The following is a 14,436-nucleotide window of genomic DNA, read 5'->3' as shown; positions in this document are numbered from 1 at the left end:
CAGGTTTCATCAATCTGTAAAAGTGATGACATCCTTAGGGTATTTTTATAATGGCCTGATACCAATATCAATATCAAAACAGTTAAGGAGAATGCCACAGTACTTGCCAAATATTTGCTATTCGCTGGAGATAGGACATGCCTCAAGTGACATTGAATCTGTTCGTAGAGTTTTACCTCTGTTTTATTTGACTATGATGTGATCGCAGTCATTAAGTTTGTGATTAAGAATGTATTTCTTGTAAAACTAGATGGCATCAGACCATTGATGGGGTCACCCACAGGTTCATTTTTGGAACTTTTCAAAGAGTTCCATCTTGTTATGAGTTCAACTCCTAAACTGCATAAATGAACATAAGAAACAAGGTGATAAATTAGAAACAATATACTGTGAAAGGAACTTGTTCTACATAATTGTAGTTAAGAGCAAATAATTTTGTAATGCATAAAATAAGCCCTGCATAAATGCTGTTTGTGGATAGAGTTTATGTCTCTGATCAAGTTTGGATGACAATAAATTCGGCGCACTGTAGATGCTGAACCACTTAATCTATTCTTAGAGAGGAAGTTGCCAGTTGTGATGTGTTGATTTAACCAAACCAAAGAAATATCTACCAAAGAGATAATACAATACAGAAAATACATTATGATAGGGTTTCTTTTAAAAAGATGACTTTTTGAAATAAGGTATTATCTTTTTTTATTGCTGAAATGTTTTTTTTTTCTAACTTTGTTGTATCAAGTTGTTCTTAGTATCTTTGACATGTAGGTAAAGTTTTGCACAGTTAGATAGTTATAAAGACATGGAAATATTTAGAGAGAAGCAAAAATCAGAAGGGTTTCGTATAAAGAGGGATATATTAACATATTTAGTTTATTTGTGGAAATAACAAACACAATTAGACTTGGAATGGACGAGAAATGAAACTAAAGTGATATTTTTCTGTCCTGAAAATGGTTGAAGAGATGTTGGCTCTAGCTTTTACCAGTGGATGTACCATGAATCAAAGACTTTCTGATGGGAAATAATAAAGATTGTATGATGGACTTATCATCGACACAAGCAGGAGCAGACACAGAACAACCCCTGCGACTACTCCCACTGTAAAACGATTGTCTTTGAAGAGAAGTGCCTTTTGTCTGAACCTTTTGTTGAAGAACATGTTGATGTAAATGTTGATTTACCTCAGATGTTTACAGAACTGTTACTCAATAAACATTTTGTACCATACCTATATTTGTTGCTTGTTTTGGAATATTTTGGGGTCCAGAGCAATGTTGCCAATTGATTTCAATGGAAAGTAGTTCAAACTTAGCCTAACCTGGTTCTGCTAGAGGTTTCTTCCTGGTAAAAAGTCCTTGGTCATTGGGGTTGTATGATTGTTGGGATTTTTTCTAATATTTTAGGGTCTTTACTTTACAAAGCCTTGAGGCAACTGTTGTGAATTGGTGCTATATGAATAAAACTGAATTGAACTGAGAGTGCTAATTAGCATATTCATGTTTTGTTGTCTAGTTATTTCCAAGCTCCAAGGGAACACTTAAAGATTCTTTAATTAAATTTTTGGTGATACTTTGAATCTAACCCTCAGTGATTATACATAGTCCCCCATTTTCAATTGGACAAGCAAAGATCATTTTAAGTGCAAGTGCGAGTTTGGTTTTTTTTTTTTTTTTTTTTTTTTTTTTTTTTTTTTTTTTTACATTTTTTAAATTAAAATCTTGTGCAGTCAATGATTCCCTGAAGTCTGGAACCCTTGGACTGATCACCATATGTTGTGCTTGATACCTTGAGATACTCTTTCAGACCTTTTACTGCATCTGCCATCACTGTTTGTGAGCCTTTTTTGCATCCAGCTGGGTCTTTTTTAACTGAAAAACATGCTCATCATATTTGCACTTTCCCTTCCAATCAGTTTTGCAGACTTTGTTTGAATCTGAACAGACAGTGTGCCATGTAAGCTTTAGAACACATCATCAAAAGTACTAGTGATGTCCATGCTATAACATAACTATAACACTGCCTCCACAGCCTGTTCTCATTCCCGAGGAGTAATCTAATGACAATTTGTCAAGTCTTGCAGCGTTCCTCAGGAACGCGAAAGGTGACCGTCCGCGTCCGCGTTCTTATGCTACACGCTGGGTTATGGATGAAATACACGTTCCAGCCATGTATTCCAGCCCTAACCCTAACCATAACCTCATCTCTAACCTTAACTAGCACTCTAATGACGTTAGATAGTGTATTCCAAAGCAATTTAATCGAAACGAACATACATGTGTAGATTCATTCCAAACGGTTCTCATGTTTTCTAATCTCGTAATATAGGGACGTGTTGGGTGCCATAAAAGCGTAATATGTTGACTATTTTTCACCTAGCGTAAAATGTTACGCTTTGGGAGTGAGAACGTGTTGGCCTCCATCAAGTTTGATAGATGACTTGGTTTGATAGATCAAACCATAAGTGCAAATGGAGCCAATAATTGGGATCGATAGACAAGCAGACTAACATTCTAAAGAATTGGAATACTGGGAACCAGTTCTCGATTCCCATCCCTACTTCTGTGGTATTTCAGGCCACAGAAGATGCCTTCACTTTGACAGATTTAAGTGATTTCTTAATTCAACAGGTGTGATAGTAATCAGTCCTGGGTGTGGCTAGTGGAACTGAAGTCAGCTTTTAAAAAAATGTAGTTAATTCATGGGGGCAGTTACTTTTTCAAATAGGGCCAATAAATTAAATCATCATTTAAAAACTGCATTTTGGATTTACTCGGGTTTTCTTTGACTAATAATAAAATGTATGTTATGACCCAAAACATGACAGTGTGACAATTATGCAAATTCTAAGCAACCAGGAAGGGGGCAAATACTTTTCCACATCACTGTAAAATCAACTGTGGTGGTGTACAGATGCAAAATTACAAAAGTTGTGTCGTTATCCAAAAATGTATGAACCTAATTATGTTCTAGCAGTCTCTAGGCAAAATGTGAGATAGAAAAAAAAGCAATCTATTAGTTTGTATATGTATGATATTGTATGATATCTATTGCTGAGACTGAGGAGCTTCATTTGAAGTCAAGTCATTTGACATTTGGAGTCATGTGGTGAAACAAACAACATACAACTTAATGGAAAGGATAGGCCCACTGACACAAGTATAGCTAAGACAGTGTATTCCTAGTCTAAATCTAATTGAGTCCTTTTCTTTTAATTACAACTATTATCACAAATCAAGTAACTCAGTTGAAGTGTAAAAATATGTATCAGGTTTGAACTGTGCTCTCTGCCAAGTGGCAAAATAGTTCTCTCCACCTGCAATCCCTCTAAATACAGGAAATGGAAAATATATATGTTTATTTGCATGTGTCTTTTGAAAGTCATAACTCACCATGACTCCATTTGTATTTATACAAATAAATAAATATTAGAAAAACAAAAACTCCTGCTTCAGCTCAGGAAGCTCTCTCAGTTAAATGCAAATGTGCAGTGCTAGAGAGCAGAACAAAAACTGGTCTAAAAGAAGCCAACAGAAGCATTGACAATCAATAAATTCATAAACAGATGTTTATTATTTAATCATAGTAACAAGTACACTGGATCGCATGCGCGAATATGCACTTACACATGTTCTGCTGTGTGTGTGTGTGTGTGTGTGTGTGTGTGTGTGTGTGTGTGTGTGTGTGTGTGTGTGTGTGTGTGTGTGTGTGTGTGTGTCTCCCAATGGCCTCGCCCATTAAGCTGTGCTGAGGCCAGCACTTCTTTTATGCTAGCTGAAAGTCCCAGGGATTTTGGCTGAACAAAAACCTCTCCGGGGAGAGAAAAGGCCTTGAATGCCTGCTAATGCTATTCCGACCTCTGGACTCTTGCAGGCTGGTGCGTACGTGTCTGCATGGTCCAGTATGGCTACAGACAGTAATTTAAATATTTTGCAATAAAGAGAGAGAACTGTATTTATAATTCAGTTATATATATCTACATATACATATTGATAATAAAAGGATGATGGAAATGCAATACCTGACTTTGAGGTTAACATATTAAAAATTAACACTGTTTTCTTTTTTTTAATTTCAAAAATAATTGTAAGACCTACAACACGTTCAAGAAGCTAATAAAAGGTATGATCTAGTAAAAGTTTCATTTGTCATATGAGAACATGGAGGAGTTTATAAGAGTAACATGAAATGTGATGGAATGAAACACTTAAGTGCACTGCTTCTATTTCAAAGGTAAATGAGACTTGTGAGTTTTGTACATAGCTCCATCTATCTATCTATCTATCTATCTATCTATCTATCTATCTATCTATCTATCTATCTATCTATCTATCTATCTATCTATCTATCTATCTATCTATCTATCTATCTATCTATCTATCTATCTATCTATCTATCTATCTATCTATATCTATATCTATATACATATATATATATATGTTTTGATATTGAGATAGCATCATGCACAACCCATTTGTCCCTTACTGGTCTGATTTGGGATTATGTCAAAAAGTCTGCACTTTGGTTTTTCAAAGGTTAAGGTGAAAAAGAGATTGTCCGAAAATTATTTTAAAAACAACACAATGGATAAAATCTCCATCACGTGCATTACTGTGCTGCCCTTGTGCATTTGTGCAATCAATAGGCTATTTAAGAGGGAGGGGTTAAGCCAAAAGTTCATTTTTTTTAATTCCTAGTTTTCACACTAAAGGAGCACTTAAGCTAACCAAAATGTTATCTGGGCCGACCGAAGAGCCCCTTGGAAGACAGATGCACTTACAAAAGAGGCATTTAGAGCACTCAAGTGCCCCTTTGGATGTGACATCAGAGGATGTGTCCCATTTGGGCACAGAAGCAATGACTGAAAACAATCTGCATGAGCTGTTTGTTTGACCTGATGCCTTTTAGTCAAATAATAGTCCTGAATAGGATTTTTCAGATACCTGAACATTCAGTGTTGATTGAATAAAGCTGATAGAAAAGAAATGTATATAAGTTTTAAAGTACCAGTATCATTTCTGAAAGCTATGGGAAAAGAAAAACTTTTGGTCAGCAAGAGGACCTGTAATATCAGTGCAACAACAAGAAGTCACACTTTGTTCATTAAAGAAAGAAGTCACTGGGACAGAGTCATGCATGGGAATATGCATGCCTTTGTACAGAAGGTCCTCTTGTGGCCAAACTCTGACATTACTTCATTTTAACTGAATTTGGTTGATTTCAGTTCCAAGCTTGCAGATTCAAAATATAGACCCTTTAATAATAAAGATTTCCCCATGAAAAAATGCTTTATTCACCAAGCAAGTCAAACTTCATTGCAAGACATGATCATTTTTCCAAAAACTGACTTGAATGACCCTGATTAAGACCACAAGCCGAAACGCGTTGGTCACCTAATAAAGCTGTTCCCTATTACTTTAGGTTTCGCTGAAGTCTTCACATCCAAAAACTGACTTGCCAGTAAATTATTATTATGGTTTCTTCCTCATTTTTCTTTTTCTGATTAATCCTCACACCCCATCATTCCTGACGTGATGTTTTGAGGAACAGGAGCGATCTTGCTTGTAGCCAATACCATGGGACTCTCATAGAGGTAATACTGTGACCCCTTGAACACTTTAATGCCATCTGGACCACAGAGACCAGCATCAATGTCAGGCAAGGGCAAAGGTATTTCTCGGTTGATGACCCTGGGTGTGGCACTGAGGTCAACATCACGAATCCTGTGTCCTTTTGGAGAAAGCATGTGTAAATACCAATTTTCTCCACAAAAACCAAGACAAAAGCACTCAGTAACTTACCTTGGAGTATATGAACTGTGTGTTCATTGGGACAGAGGAAAGCGGCATCCACCGTTCCTTCAATGCCCAATTCCTCCCTGAGGGATTTAGGGTAGCCTTCAATCAGGACGTAGTGGGCATCAGTTTTATAGATGTAAACCTGATCATCCTGTAAGTGTTTTGTCAGAATAAGTGGATTTTAGTTTTAACTTCAACACAGAAATTGGGGGGGAACAACACCTGAGTGGTTATATGGTGTCTACCTTAATCAAGTACATTTTGTCGGTGTAGGAGAAAACGGCATCCACCCCGTTTGTCACTTCTTTCCATCCCCTGGTTATTGGAAAGGCGTGAAGGCCGTTACGCCTGTTGTCCACACGCATGTAGTTAAGCCCTGAGAGATTGAACTTGTTCTTTATCATGGCAGAAAACTTAAAGACACTTTTTTCCCGTTACAGGATCACATTTGGATGAAGCACTCCTAAATCTGTATGCTACATATAAAGTGTGGATCAACATACTATTAACTCAGCTGTTTCTCTGTAATCTTTCCGGGTTAGCCTGACTCTCACTAAAGTTCAAAAATACACCTGGGAAGTTGTAAAGTTACAAAAAAAAGTTACAATTTGTTTGTTTGATCTGTGCAACAACTAAACTGCAAAAGAATCCTACTTTAGCAGTTACATAAGGCTATATGTTACTTAGCCAAATAGCTAAATGCTATTTTAAGTGCATTATTAATACGCACCTTCTTAGTTTAGCTTGTTAACATCATTACTTAGTTGACTGTTAACATTATTTTTTTTTGTATTTAAACTCTTACAGTTTGATGTTTGATGGCAATAAAATAACCGAAATATCTTTTTTTAGTTTGAAATTTTATTGCTTATCCTAAGTTAACTCCAATACCAGGACTGTCCCAAGTTCCCTCAGCTAAAGGCACATCTAGAAATAATTAAATTATAATCTATTTATTCAGTTATGTGAGATCATACTAAGTGAGAGCTAACTGAGATTTTGAAACATACGTCACATTACCTGTAAATAAATAAATTCTGCCTCTGTCATCTGTAGTAATGGCATCTAGTTTGACTTCACTGCATTTAGGAGCCTTGTGATCACCTCCGTGACCTGCAGGTAACACACAAGATTGCATGTGTCTGAAAAAATACCTCCAAAATGAATCTCTAAGATTCTCTTCTTAATGAACCCACCAAAGTTTTTGCACGTCATGAAGTAATTGCGGGCATCCTTTGGGTACGTGCCGTTAACTACTCCTGATATTGGGTTGAACCTGGTGAAGTTGTGTCCATGGAAACAGTAGTAGTGTTCCGCCCAGCGGAAAGCAGACGTGCAGAGAGGCAGGCGGGCCCACGCCTTGGTCTTCACTGTCTTTGTGACTATATCATAAACATACACATCTTGCCCTATGGAGGGAAATGACCACTTTGAGAAGGAGATCACAAGTCATCACAGTGTTCTTTTTTATTTATTGTAGCCTCATTATATCACAGTACTCAACAAAATGCTGTCAAAGAATTCATTTCGACTTACTGAACAGTTTTGCAGCAGTAAATGCCAACATACCTTTGAAGAACAGAACAGAGTCGGTAATGCACTCTCCTTGAGGACACTCCACAGCAGCATCTAGATGCGTGGGGACTCCACGAAAAACTTCCTGGATAGTTTTTGGATATCCGGTCTCCAGAGTGTGGTTGTAATAGCTGAACACGTGGTCATCCTAGTACACAATAGTACACAATATCTGAGATCAGTAAAAGATGTCTTGACCCATATTATAGCTGAAAGCATATGAGGATCGTACCAGGAAGAGGAAGATGTGATCGTGCATCCGAAAAGCAGCATCGACATGGCCGAGGTGGTGGTGTTCATCTAGCTCCTTGAAGAACATCGTTGAGGGTTTAGCTGGACCATAGAAACCATTCCACAGGTAGCCATCTGAGGAGAAAACACCACAGACACAATATTTTAGAGGATGATTTAGTCCAACATTCTAAGAAAAAGAACATGTCCAATACCTTTGAAAAAGAAGGGGTTTTTTCCACTCTCATCAAGAGTGATGGCATCAAACTCAATTCCTTCACACCGGTCTGGTAGAGCAGCATCTCCATCTTTATTCCCAAGATAAAAGTAACATACTTTTAACTGTTAATGTAACTTTAATATTCAAAATGCATGTCATTAGACACATACAAGTATTGCTCAGTACAGAATGCTGCTGTGATTGAGATCCAGCTGTTATGTAACTGACAAACAACGTACAGTTTATGTACATAAAATCCTACCTTTTGGTGCTGGCTCGTCTTGATGTCTGTAGATAATTTCAAAAAGTTATTTTTCTAGATGAAAAAAAAGTGAGTCACTGACAAAACAGCGTGATAATATGATGGCTAAGCAGTCTTAAATTTATTCTATTGATCCATCTGGTGAACTTTGTGATCTAACAAACAGGGTTCCAAATGGATGAAGCGGACTTTTTCACTATATCTCCAACTGATAAGAAGAAAAAACTCCAGAAATTATTCCACTAACTAAATAGTTACAGACTGACATTTTAAGAAAAGTTAGCAATTTTAATGTGTTCCATTAATCCTAAATTTACAGAAACAAAATATGAGTTGTTTCACATTTTGCCTTTTTAACCTCAACAAAGAATCAACCCACAGAAAATTCGTACTCCAAGTGTTTGCAAATTATTTTAAAAGACATGGCACATCATGTTGCCTTTAAAGCCAGGATAGTAGGAAAAATCCTGCCAACACGAATTGTCTATTTTGACTAAAACTTCAAAAAATAAATGGAGCTCATTTACACTCACGCAGGTGCTGCATTAGTGAGGGAAAGTGCCAGACCCAGAAGCAGAGTTCTGGTGATCAGCTCCATGTTTCTCTTGCTGAAGTCCTCAGATGTGGAGTCTCACTCTGGAGCGGTGCTGTTGCTGTAGCTTCACAGGAGCTGAAGCTGCACTTTTATTCTGCGCTGTGCATGTGTGGGTGGACAGGTTAGGAAATCCTGTGTTCCTGTGTGTGTTTGTATAGCCAGAGTGATGGAAGTTTTGTTGTTGCGAAATATGGCTGTAACATAATCATTTATCACTTTTCACTCAACTTTGCTAATTTTTATTCTTTCTGCATGAGAATGTGTGCAGACCAAACTATATTTCTATATCTGCCTTGAGATGAGAGTAAATGCGGAGAAGATTTACTTTCATTATGGAGCAGATTAAAGTGTAATTATTGATCTTCTGGTTAATATTTTACCACTTCTAACTACATTTGATAATTGCACGTTGGTCAAAAAAGACTCCATTTGTGTTACAGTGTTTGTAAGAGATTTCTGAAAATACTGCAATTTTGGACAGTTTGTCAGTTATAGAAATACCGAAAAGCTAATGAAACACCCTTGAAAGGGTAGGATTAAAAAAAATCTCCAGAAACAACAAAATAGTTTGAAATTAGATTTGAATGAAAGTTTAATAAAATTAACTAAGAAACTGACAGTACAAAAGTTATTCAGACCTTCCCAAGCCAACTAAAGAGTTTGATACAGGAGAGATTACAATGATCTTATTATATTTTGTCATGATTATTATTGATCATCTAAATGTTTTGCAATATGGAAATATACACAAAAAGTCTAAATATCACCCAGAAACACACAATTATCAAGAGTTATAGATGTACCCGTTGCACTGTGCTCACATTTTCCAAGCATGCCATATTGCTTGCATCTTCTGGAATTGGAAATTAAAGGAAAATATTGAAAATTAATTCTATTAAAGTAGTAATTTTCTACACCACTCTAACTTATGACCCTAAATCTTTAAACCTCTTCAAGCATAATCATGTCAAATATAACTGGTAAGAGGTACAAGATTTTAGAAGAATCTCAAAAAATGTCAGATTATAACTCTTCTAAGAGTTTAACCTACCTCGAATTATTACACCAATTATTGTTAGTATACACTACCAGTCAAAAGTTTAAGAACACCCCAATTTTTCCAGTTATTTAATGCAATTCAAGTTGTTCAAGTCTAATGAATAGCTTGAGATGGTACAAAGGTAAGTGCTGCATTGCATGGCAGAAAGTAGTTTGTTGCTACAAAAATGAAAGAAAGAGGCAATTAACAATGGAAGAGAGACAGACCATCATAACACTTAAAAATGTAAGTCTTTCCTAAAGAGAAATTGCAAGGAAAGTTAAGGTGTCAGTGAGTACAGTTTCTTTCACCATCAAAAGGCAATGAAACTTGGGCAAACTCTGACAGGAAAAGGTCTGGCAGACCCAAAGCCACAACTGAATCAGAGGACAGATTTCTGAGATTTCACAGTTCACGTTACAGGACAAGGACAACAGCTTCAAGCACAGCTCAATAGTGATTGTAGTAAGCAAGACTTCGAGCTGCAGGTTTGACAGGACAAGCTGCAGGAAGAAAGCCATCGCTAAGACGTCAGAATAAGACAAAGAGGCTTGCCTGGGCCATGAAACCCCGCCATTGGACTACTGAAGACTGGAAGAAGGTATTATGCCTTCGAGTAGGCGAAAGGATGGCTCTACAATGTGTGGCATCAACTGTCAAACATGGAGGAGGAATTGTGATGGTTTGAAGCTTGATCCAGGGTGGGTGACTTGTACAGAGTGAGAGGCACTCTGAACCAAAACGGCTAACACAGCATTCTGCAGCGCCATGCAATACCCTCTGTTATCCTTCTAGTTGGTCAGGGTTTCAACCTACAGCAAGATAATGACCTAAAACACAAGTCCAAGCCATGCCAGTACTACCTCAGGAACAAAGAACAAGATGGTAAGCTTGAAAACATGGAGTGACCGGTACAGTCTCCAGACTTAAACCCCATCGAGCTGGTTTGGGATGAACTGGACAGGAGAGTCAAAGCAAAGCAACCTACAAGTGCCACATTTATGGGAACTTGTGCGACAGATATGGGAAGAACTTTCTGAAGAATATTTGATCTCTGTTGCAGAGTGAATGCCACTGGTGTGTGTTCAGCTGTTGTATCTGCCAAATGTGGCTACATTGATCAGTCAGAAGTTTAAAATACATGCTTTCATTTCAGAGCGCAATGAGATATAAAACTGCATAATTTTCAATAAAAAATTGGAAAAATTGGGGTGTTCTAAAACTTTTCACCCTTAGTGTATCTCTATTTTATTGTATCTCAGTCTTTACCATGCACTGCATTTATTTGTACTGGTAGATCTTAATGCAGTGATTCATGCTGTCTGACACTACCATGTAGCCATCAGGGAGAAGTGCTAGACCTCTTGGGCTACTTAGGTTGTCAGTCACCAGAGGCCAGCCAACTCCCTTGGATGGGTAGATAAGGACACGGTGGTGCTGTTTGCCCCAATCTGTCACCAATACATCCCCATCACTGTCAATAGAGAGGCCCCATGGACAGGTCAGGACTGGCCCCAGGCCAGAACACACTCCCAGTATTCGGATAGTGTTCCAGCCTGGCTCCAGGACTCTAATGCATGGGACACGCTCAGTTTCATTGCCTCTTTCTGATATTGCCATGAGCCCAGTGGTGAGACAAGCTGCAACCAAGTAGGGTCTGTGGTACCCTGTCACCACTGTGCGCTCTAACCTGGCCCCTGTTTTGGGATCCAGCTTTAAGGCAGTTAAAGTGCCGCGCTTGATGTCAGCAACTAAAAACTCATCTTGACGGTTAACAGTGACCCCTCTCGGAGCATCTAACTCTTCAGTGGTAGAACCGATTGCAGTGCCTCCAAACGTTTGCAGGAGCCGTCCATGACGACTGAACACCAGCACAGCTCGTTCAGCAGCACAAGTCAGGGCAATGAGGCCCTTTGAGTTCACAGCCACATCAAAGTAGTTGCAGATGCGGGATGACCTTTCAGATCCTGAAGGAGACACCTGTTGTACAACATTCTTCTGGAGATCTGTGACTTGAATTCTGGCATTACCACAATCCACCACAAATAGCTGCCCTTTGACAGTTGCGTGGATACCACTTGGCAGGTTGAAGTCAGTACGGCCTGATCCTTGTTTTCCAAACTGTTTGACTAGATAAGCCGAGTCTAGGGCAGTTGAACCACCAGCTCTTTCCACCAACTCCTTCAAACCAGACACAGCTCCCTCTTCCATATCCTGCTGTGTTTCATTGACTCTGTGGAATTTGTCACCTTCAATGGTTGACATTGACAGAGATCTGCTCACACGATTTGAACTCAAACCCTGTGTAACTTGAGTCATGGCTGTGGACTGTTGTTCATCACGGCTTGTGTTCCCTTCAAATTCTTGGGAGTTTCCTTGGCCTTGCTCAAAAGTTGAGGATTCAGAGACAAGACACATTCTGTTGACCTTTCTGATTCCACTGCTCTCAGTCTTGTCATCACTAATTAAAGGACGGAGTTTACCATAGAGGTCAGCTGTGGATACTGAGCGACAGTGTTCTTGCCTAAGGGATCCATTTACTGGAGTATTCACAGTATAGGTGTAGCAGAAATGCTCACTGTTGGCTGGGGATGGCGGGCTTCCATTGTCCAATGAGGATTTCTGTGAAAGGCCTTGTTGGGAAAGAGAAAGATGCCTTGTAGAAACATCTACAAGACTGTGCCTGGAGAGTGAACTTTTGTGTCTAGTCTTTGGAGATGTTGCTGTATCACTTGTCTTTTCACCTGTTTCTTCAGGAGGGCAGGATGGTTCCTTGCATGAGACCAAGACAAGAGCCTTTTGCTTTCTTTTACCTTTCACTGTGTTGCGTCTCTTTGTTCCCTTTGGTCTACTGTCAGAGTCATCTCCTTCAGATTCTCCTTGACTGGAGACAGGTTGGACAGCAAGGAAAAGGTCTTGCCCTTGTGTGTCTGAAAACACGGATTCCAATTCATCTTGGGAAGACTCAGATACACCACGGCATCTTGGTATGGGAGAGTTGGGTGATTTTAAGTCTTCCTCATTCTCTGTAGAACTTGACAGACGTAGTTTCCGGACAATACGCATGTTCCCAGTATTTGTCTTCATGCTCTCCTCTGGACTATACCTTTGGCCAGTTCTGCTTGGTTGAGGTTCCTTTCTAATTTCTAGAGGGGAAAGGTTAAAAAATTTCATATCTGCTGAGTGCAAGGCACACTTCTGTCCTTGAGCACTACAGACACCAATGTGGTAGGTCATACCTTGCTCACGAACATCAACTTCCCCTAAGCTTAAAGATTTGGACTGAGGGCTTGGTAAAAAACTGACTCTTTTAAGTGTTAGAGAGATTTCCCATGGTTGGGTCATCTCTGCTACCCCTCTTTGCAGTTGATTTTTATTAGATTCTCCAGCTGTACTTCCCCATCTTTGTATCTGTTCCCTCAGCTGACCAATTTTTCTGAGTTGCTGATCAACAAGTGACTGCACAACTCTCACCGCAGCAGCATTTTCTCTCTTCACTTGACTGAGGTGCCATTGGGCTTCTCTGTGATCTTGCTCAACCTTTTCAAGAAGGCGACGCTCCTCTCGCTGAGCTTCAATTGCAGCGCCGTCCAGTTCGCGGTTCACCTCCTCTACTTCGGCCTGCTGTTGCTCCCTGAGATTTAATAGCTCTTGTTCTCCTCGCTCCAGATTGGAAAGAGCCTGTGCTACCCATGGAGGTGGTGAAGTAAGAGATATGGGAGTAAAGATGGACTCCCGTGGGGTTTGAGAAAGTGGAGGTGGGAAAGTCACATCTTTCAGTTTTGGAGTGCTATGTGTCAGCAGGGCTGAGAACCCAGGAAGGGCTCTTCTTTCTGAGTGAGACCTCATTAACATTGTGCCGGATAGATTTCAGTAGTTCTCTTTTTACTTTTTACTCCTTTATGTTTCTGTAAAGAGTTAAAAGATTATTCATGTGAATAGAAAATATACAGACTTTTGTAGTATTTGAATGCATTAAAAAATGTAAGACATGTGGAGGTAGAATTCAAAATAAGATGTTCATCCAACAGAAAAGTGGCAGGCCAATATAAAAGCTAAGTAGATCTGAAGCAAAATTAAGTATGGTACGTCACTCAGATGTCTTGGGTCTCATCAACACAGTCTGTGGTGTTTTATCAATGAATGCCACAGTCCCCCTGAAAAACCGCATGGCCTATCTGTTGCTGTTTTAAAACTGGGACACAGAGTCTCTTTCATTGCAACTTTATCTATCCCATACAATATCCAGTTTCCCACGAGACTCCAAAATACTCTCAGGTAACCACTGTTCCATTTCTCTGGGGTCAGTGTTGTAATCAGACTTTAACTCTGTTGGAAGAGTTTGGTGACAACAATAAATGTCTCTAACAGGATGCTAATCAACAGTTGGCTCAAGTATACCTTATTTTATAATCTACTGCTTTTTCTGACTTCAAATTATTATTAAATCCTCATTACACATGGAGTCCAGGCAAAACACAATGGCTTATGATTGCCAAGTTGTTTCTCTTGATGTTACTCATCATGAAATCTTAGCCTCAAATATTTTTTCTGAACGCAGCACAGGTGCCCCATTGTCACTCTTGGTGGAAACAGCCACACTTATCTGCTTAAAGCATTGAAACTGAACTCTGTCTTTCAACTCTGACACAAAGTATGCGAGTCACTGCCAGAGAAGGTCAGTGCTTTCAGCAAGCCTATGCGTTTTATGGCCAT

The 14,436-nt window shown here is 39.0% G+C and overlaps 1 protein-coding gene across 1 annotated transcript; it reads right to left on the bottom strand.

Moving 5' to 3' along the window:
- Positions 1–5,265: 5,265 nt before the first annotated feature.
- On the bottom strand, positions 5,266–8,775 carry hpxb (hemopexin b). Its single transcript, XM_031740749.2, has 10 exons — positions 8,620–8,775; positions 8,087–8,112; positions 7,820–7,912; positions 7,606–7,739; positions 7,368–7,521; positions 6,995–7,207; positions 6,819–6,911; positions 6,044–6,174; positions 5,802–5,949; positions 5,266–5,730 (listed from the first exon to the last, which is right to left on the bottom strand). Exons 1-10 carry the CDS (start codon positions 8,682–8,684, stop codon positions 5,504–5,506), a joined length of 1,284 nt encoding a protein of 427 aa, XP_031596609.1. The 5' UTR covers positions 8,685–8,775; the 3' UTR covers positions 5,266–5,503.
- Between the last annotated feature and the right edge of the window lie 5,661 nt (positions 8,776–14,436).

This window comes from Oreochromis aureus, linkage group 23 (assembly GCF_013358895.1).
Source record: "Oreochromis aureus strain Israel breed Guangdong linkage group 23, ZZ_aureus, whole genome shotgun sequence".
In the NCBI taxonomy this organism is placed as follows: domain Eukaryota; kingdom Metazoa; phylum Chordata; class Actinopteri; order Cichliformes; family Cichlidae; genus Oreochromis; species Oreochromis aureus.
This window is presented reverse-complemented; position numbering and strand designations above follow the sequence as displayed.

What these genes read in the sequence shown, in the direction of transcription:
- hpxb (XM_031740749.2), bottom strand. Translation starts at nt 8,684, where the DNA reads ATGGAGCTGATCACCAGAACTCTGCTTCTGGGTCTGGCACTTTCCCTC. An exon ending in CAGAATTTATTTATTTACAG is followed by an intron (nt 6,175 to 6,818) that starts GTAATGTGACGT and finishes TCAATCTCTCAG; the next exon opens with GGCTTAACTACATGCGTGTG. An exon ending in CACAGTTCATATACTCCAAG is followed by an intron (nt 5,731 to 5,801) that starts GTAAGTTACTGA and finishes TTTCTCCAAAAG; the next exon opens with GACACAGGATTCGTGATGTT.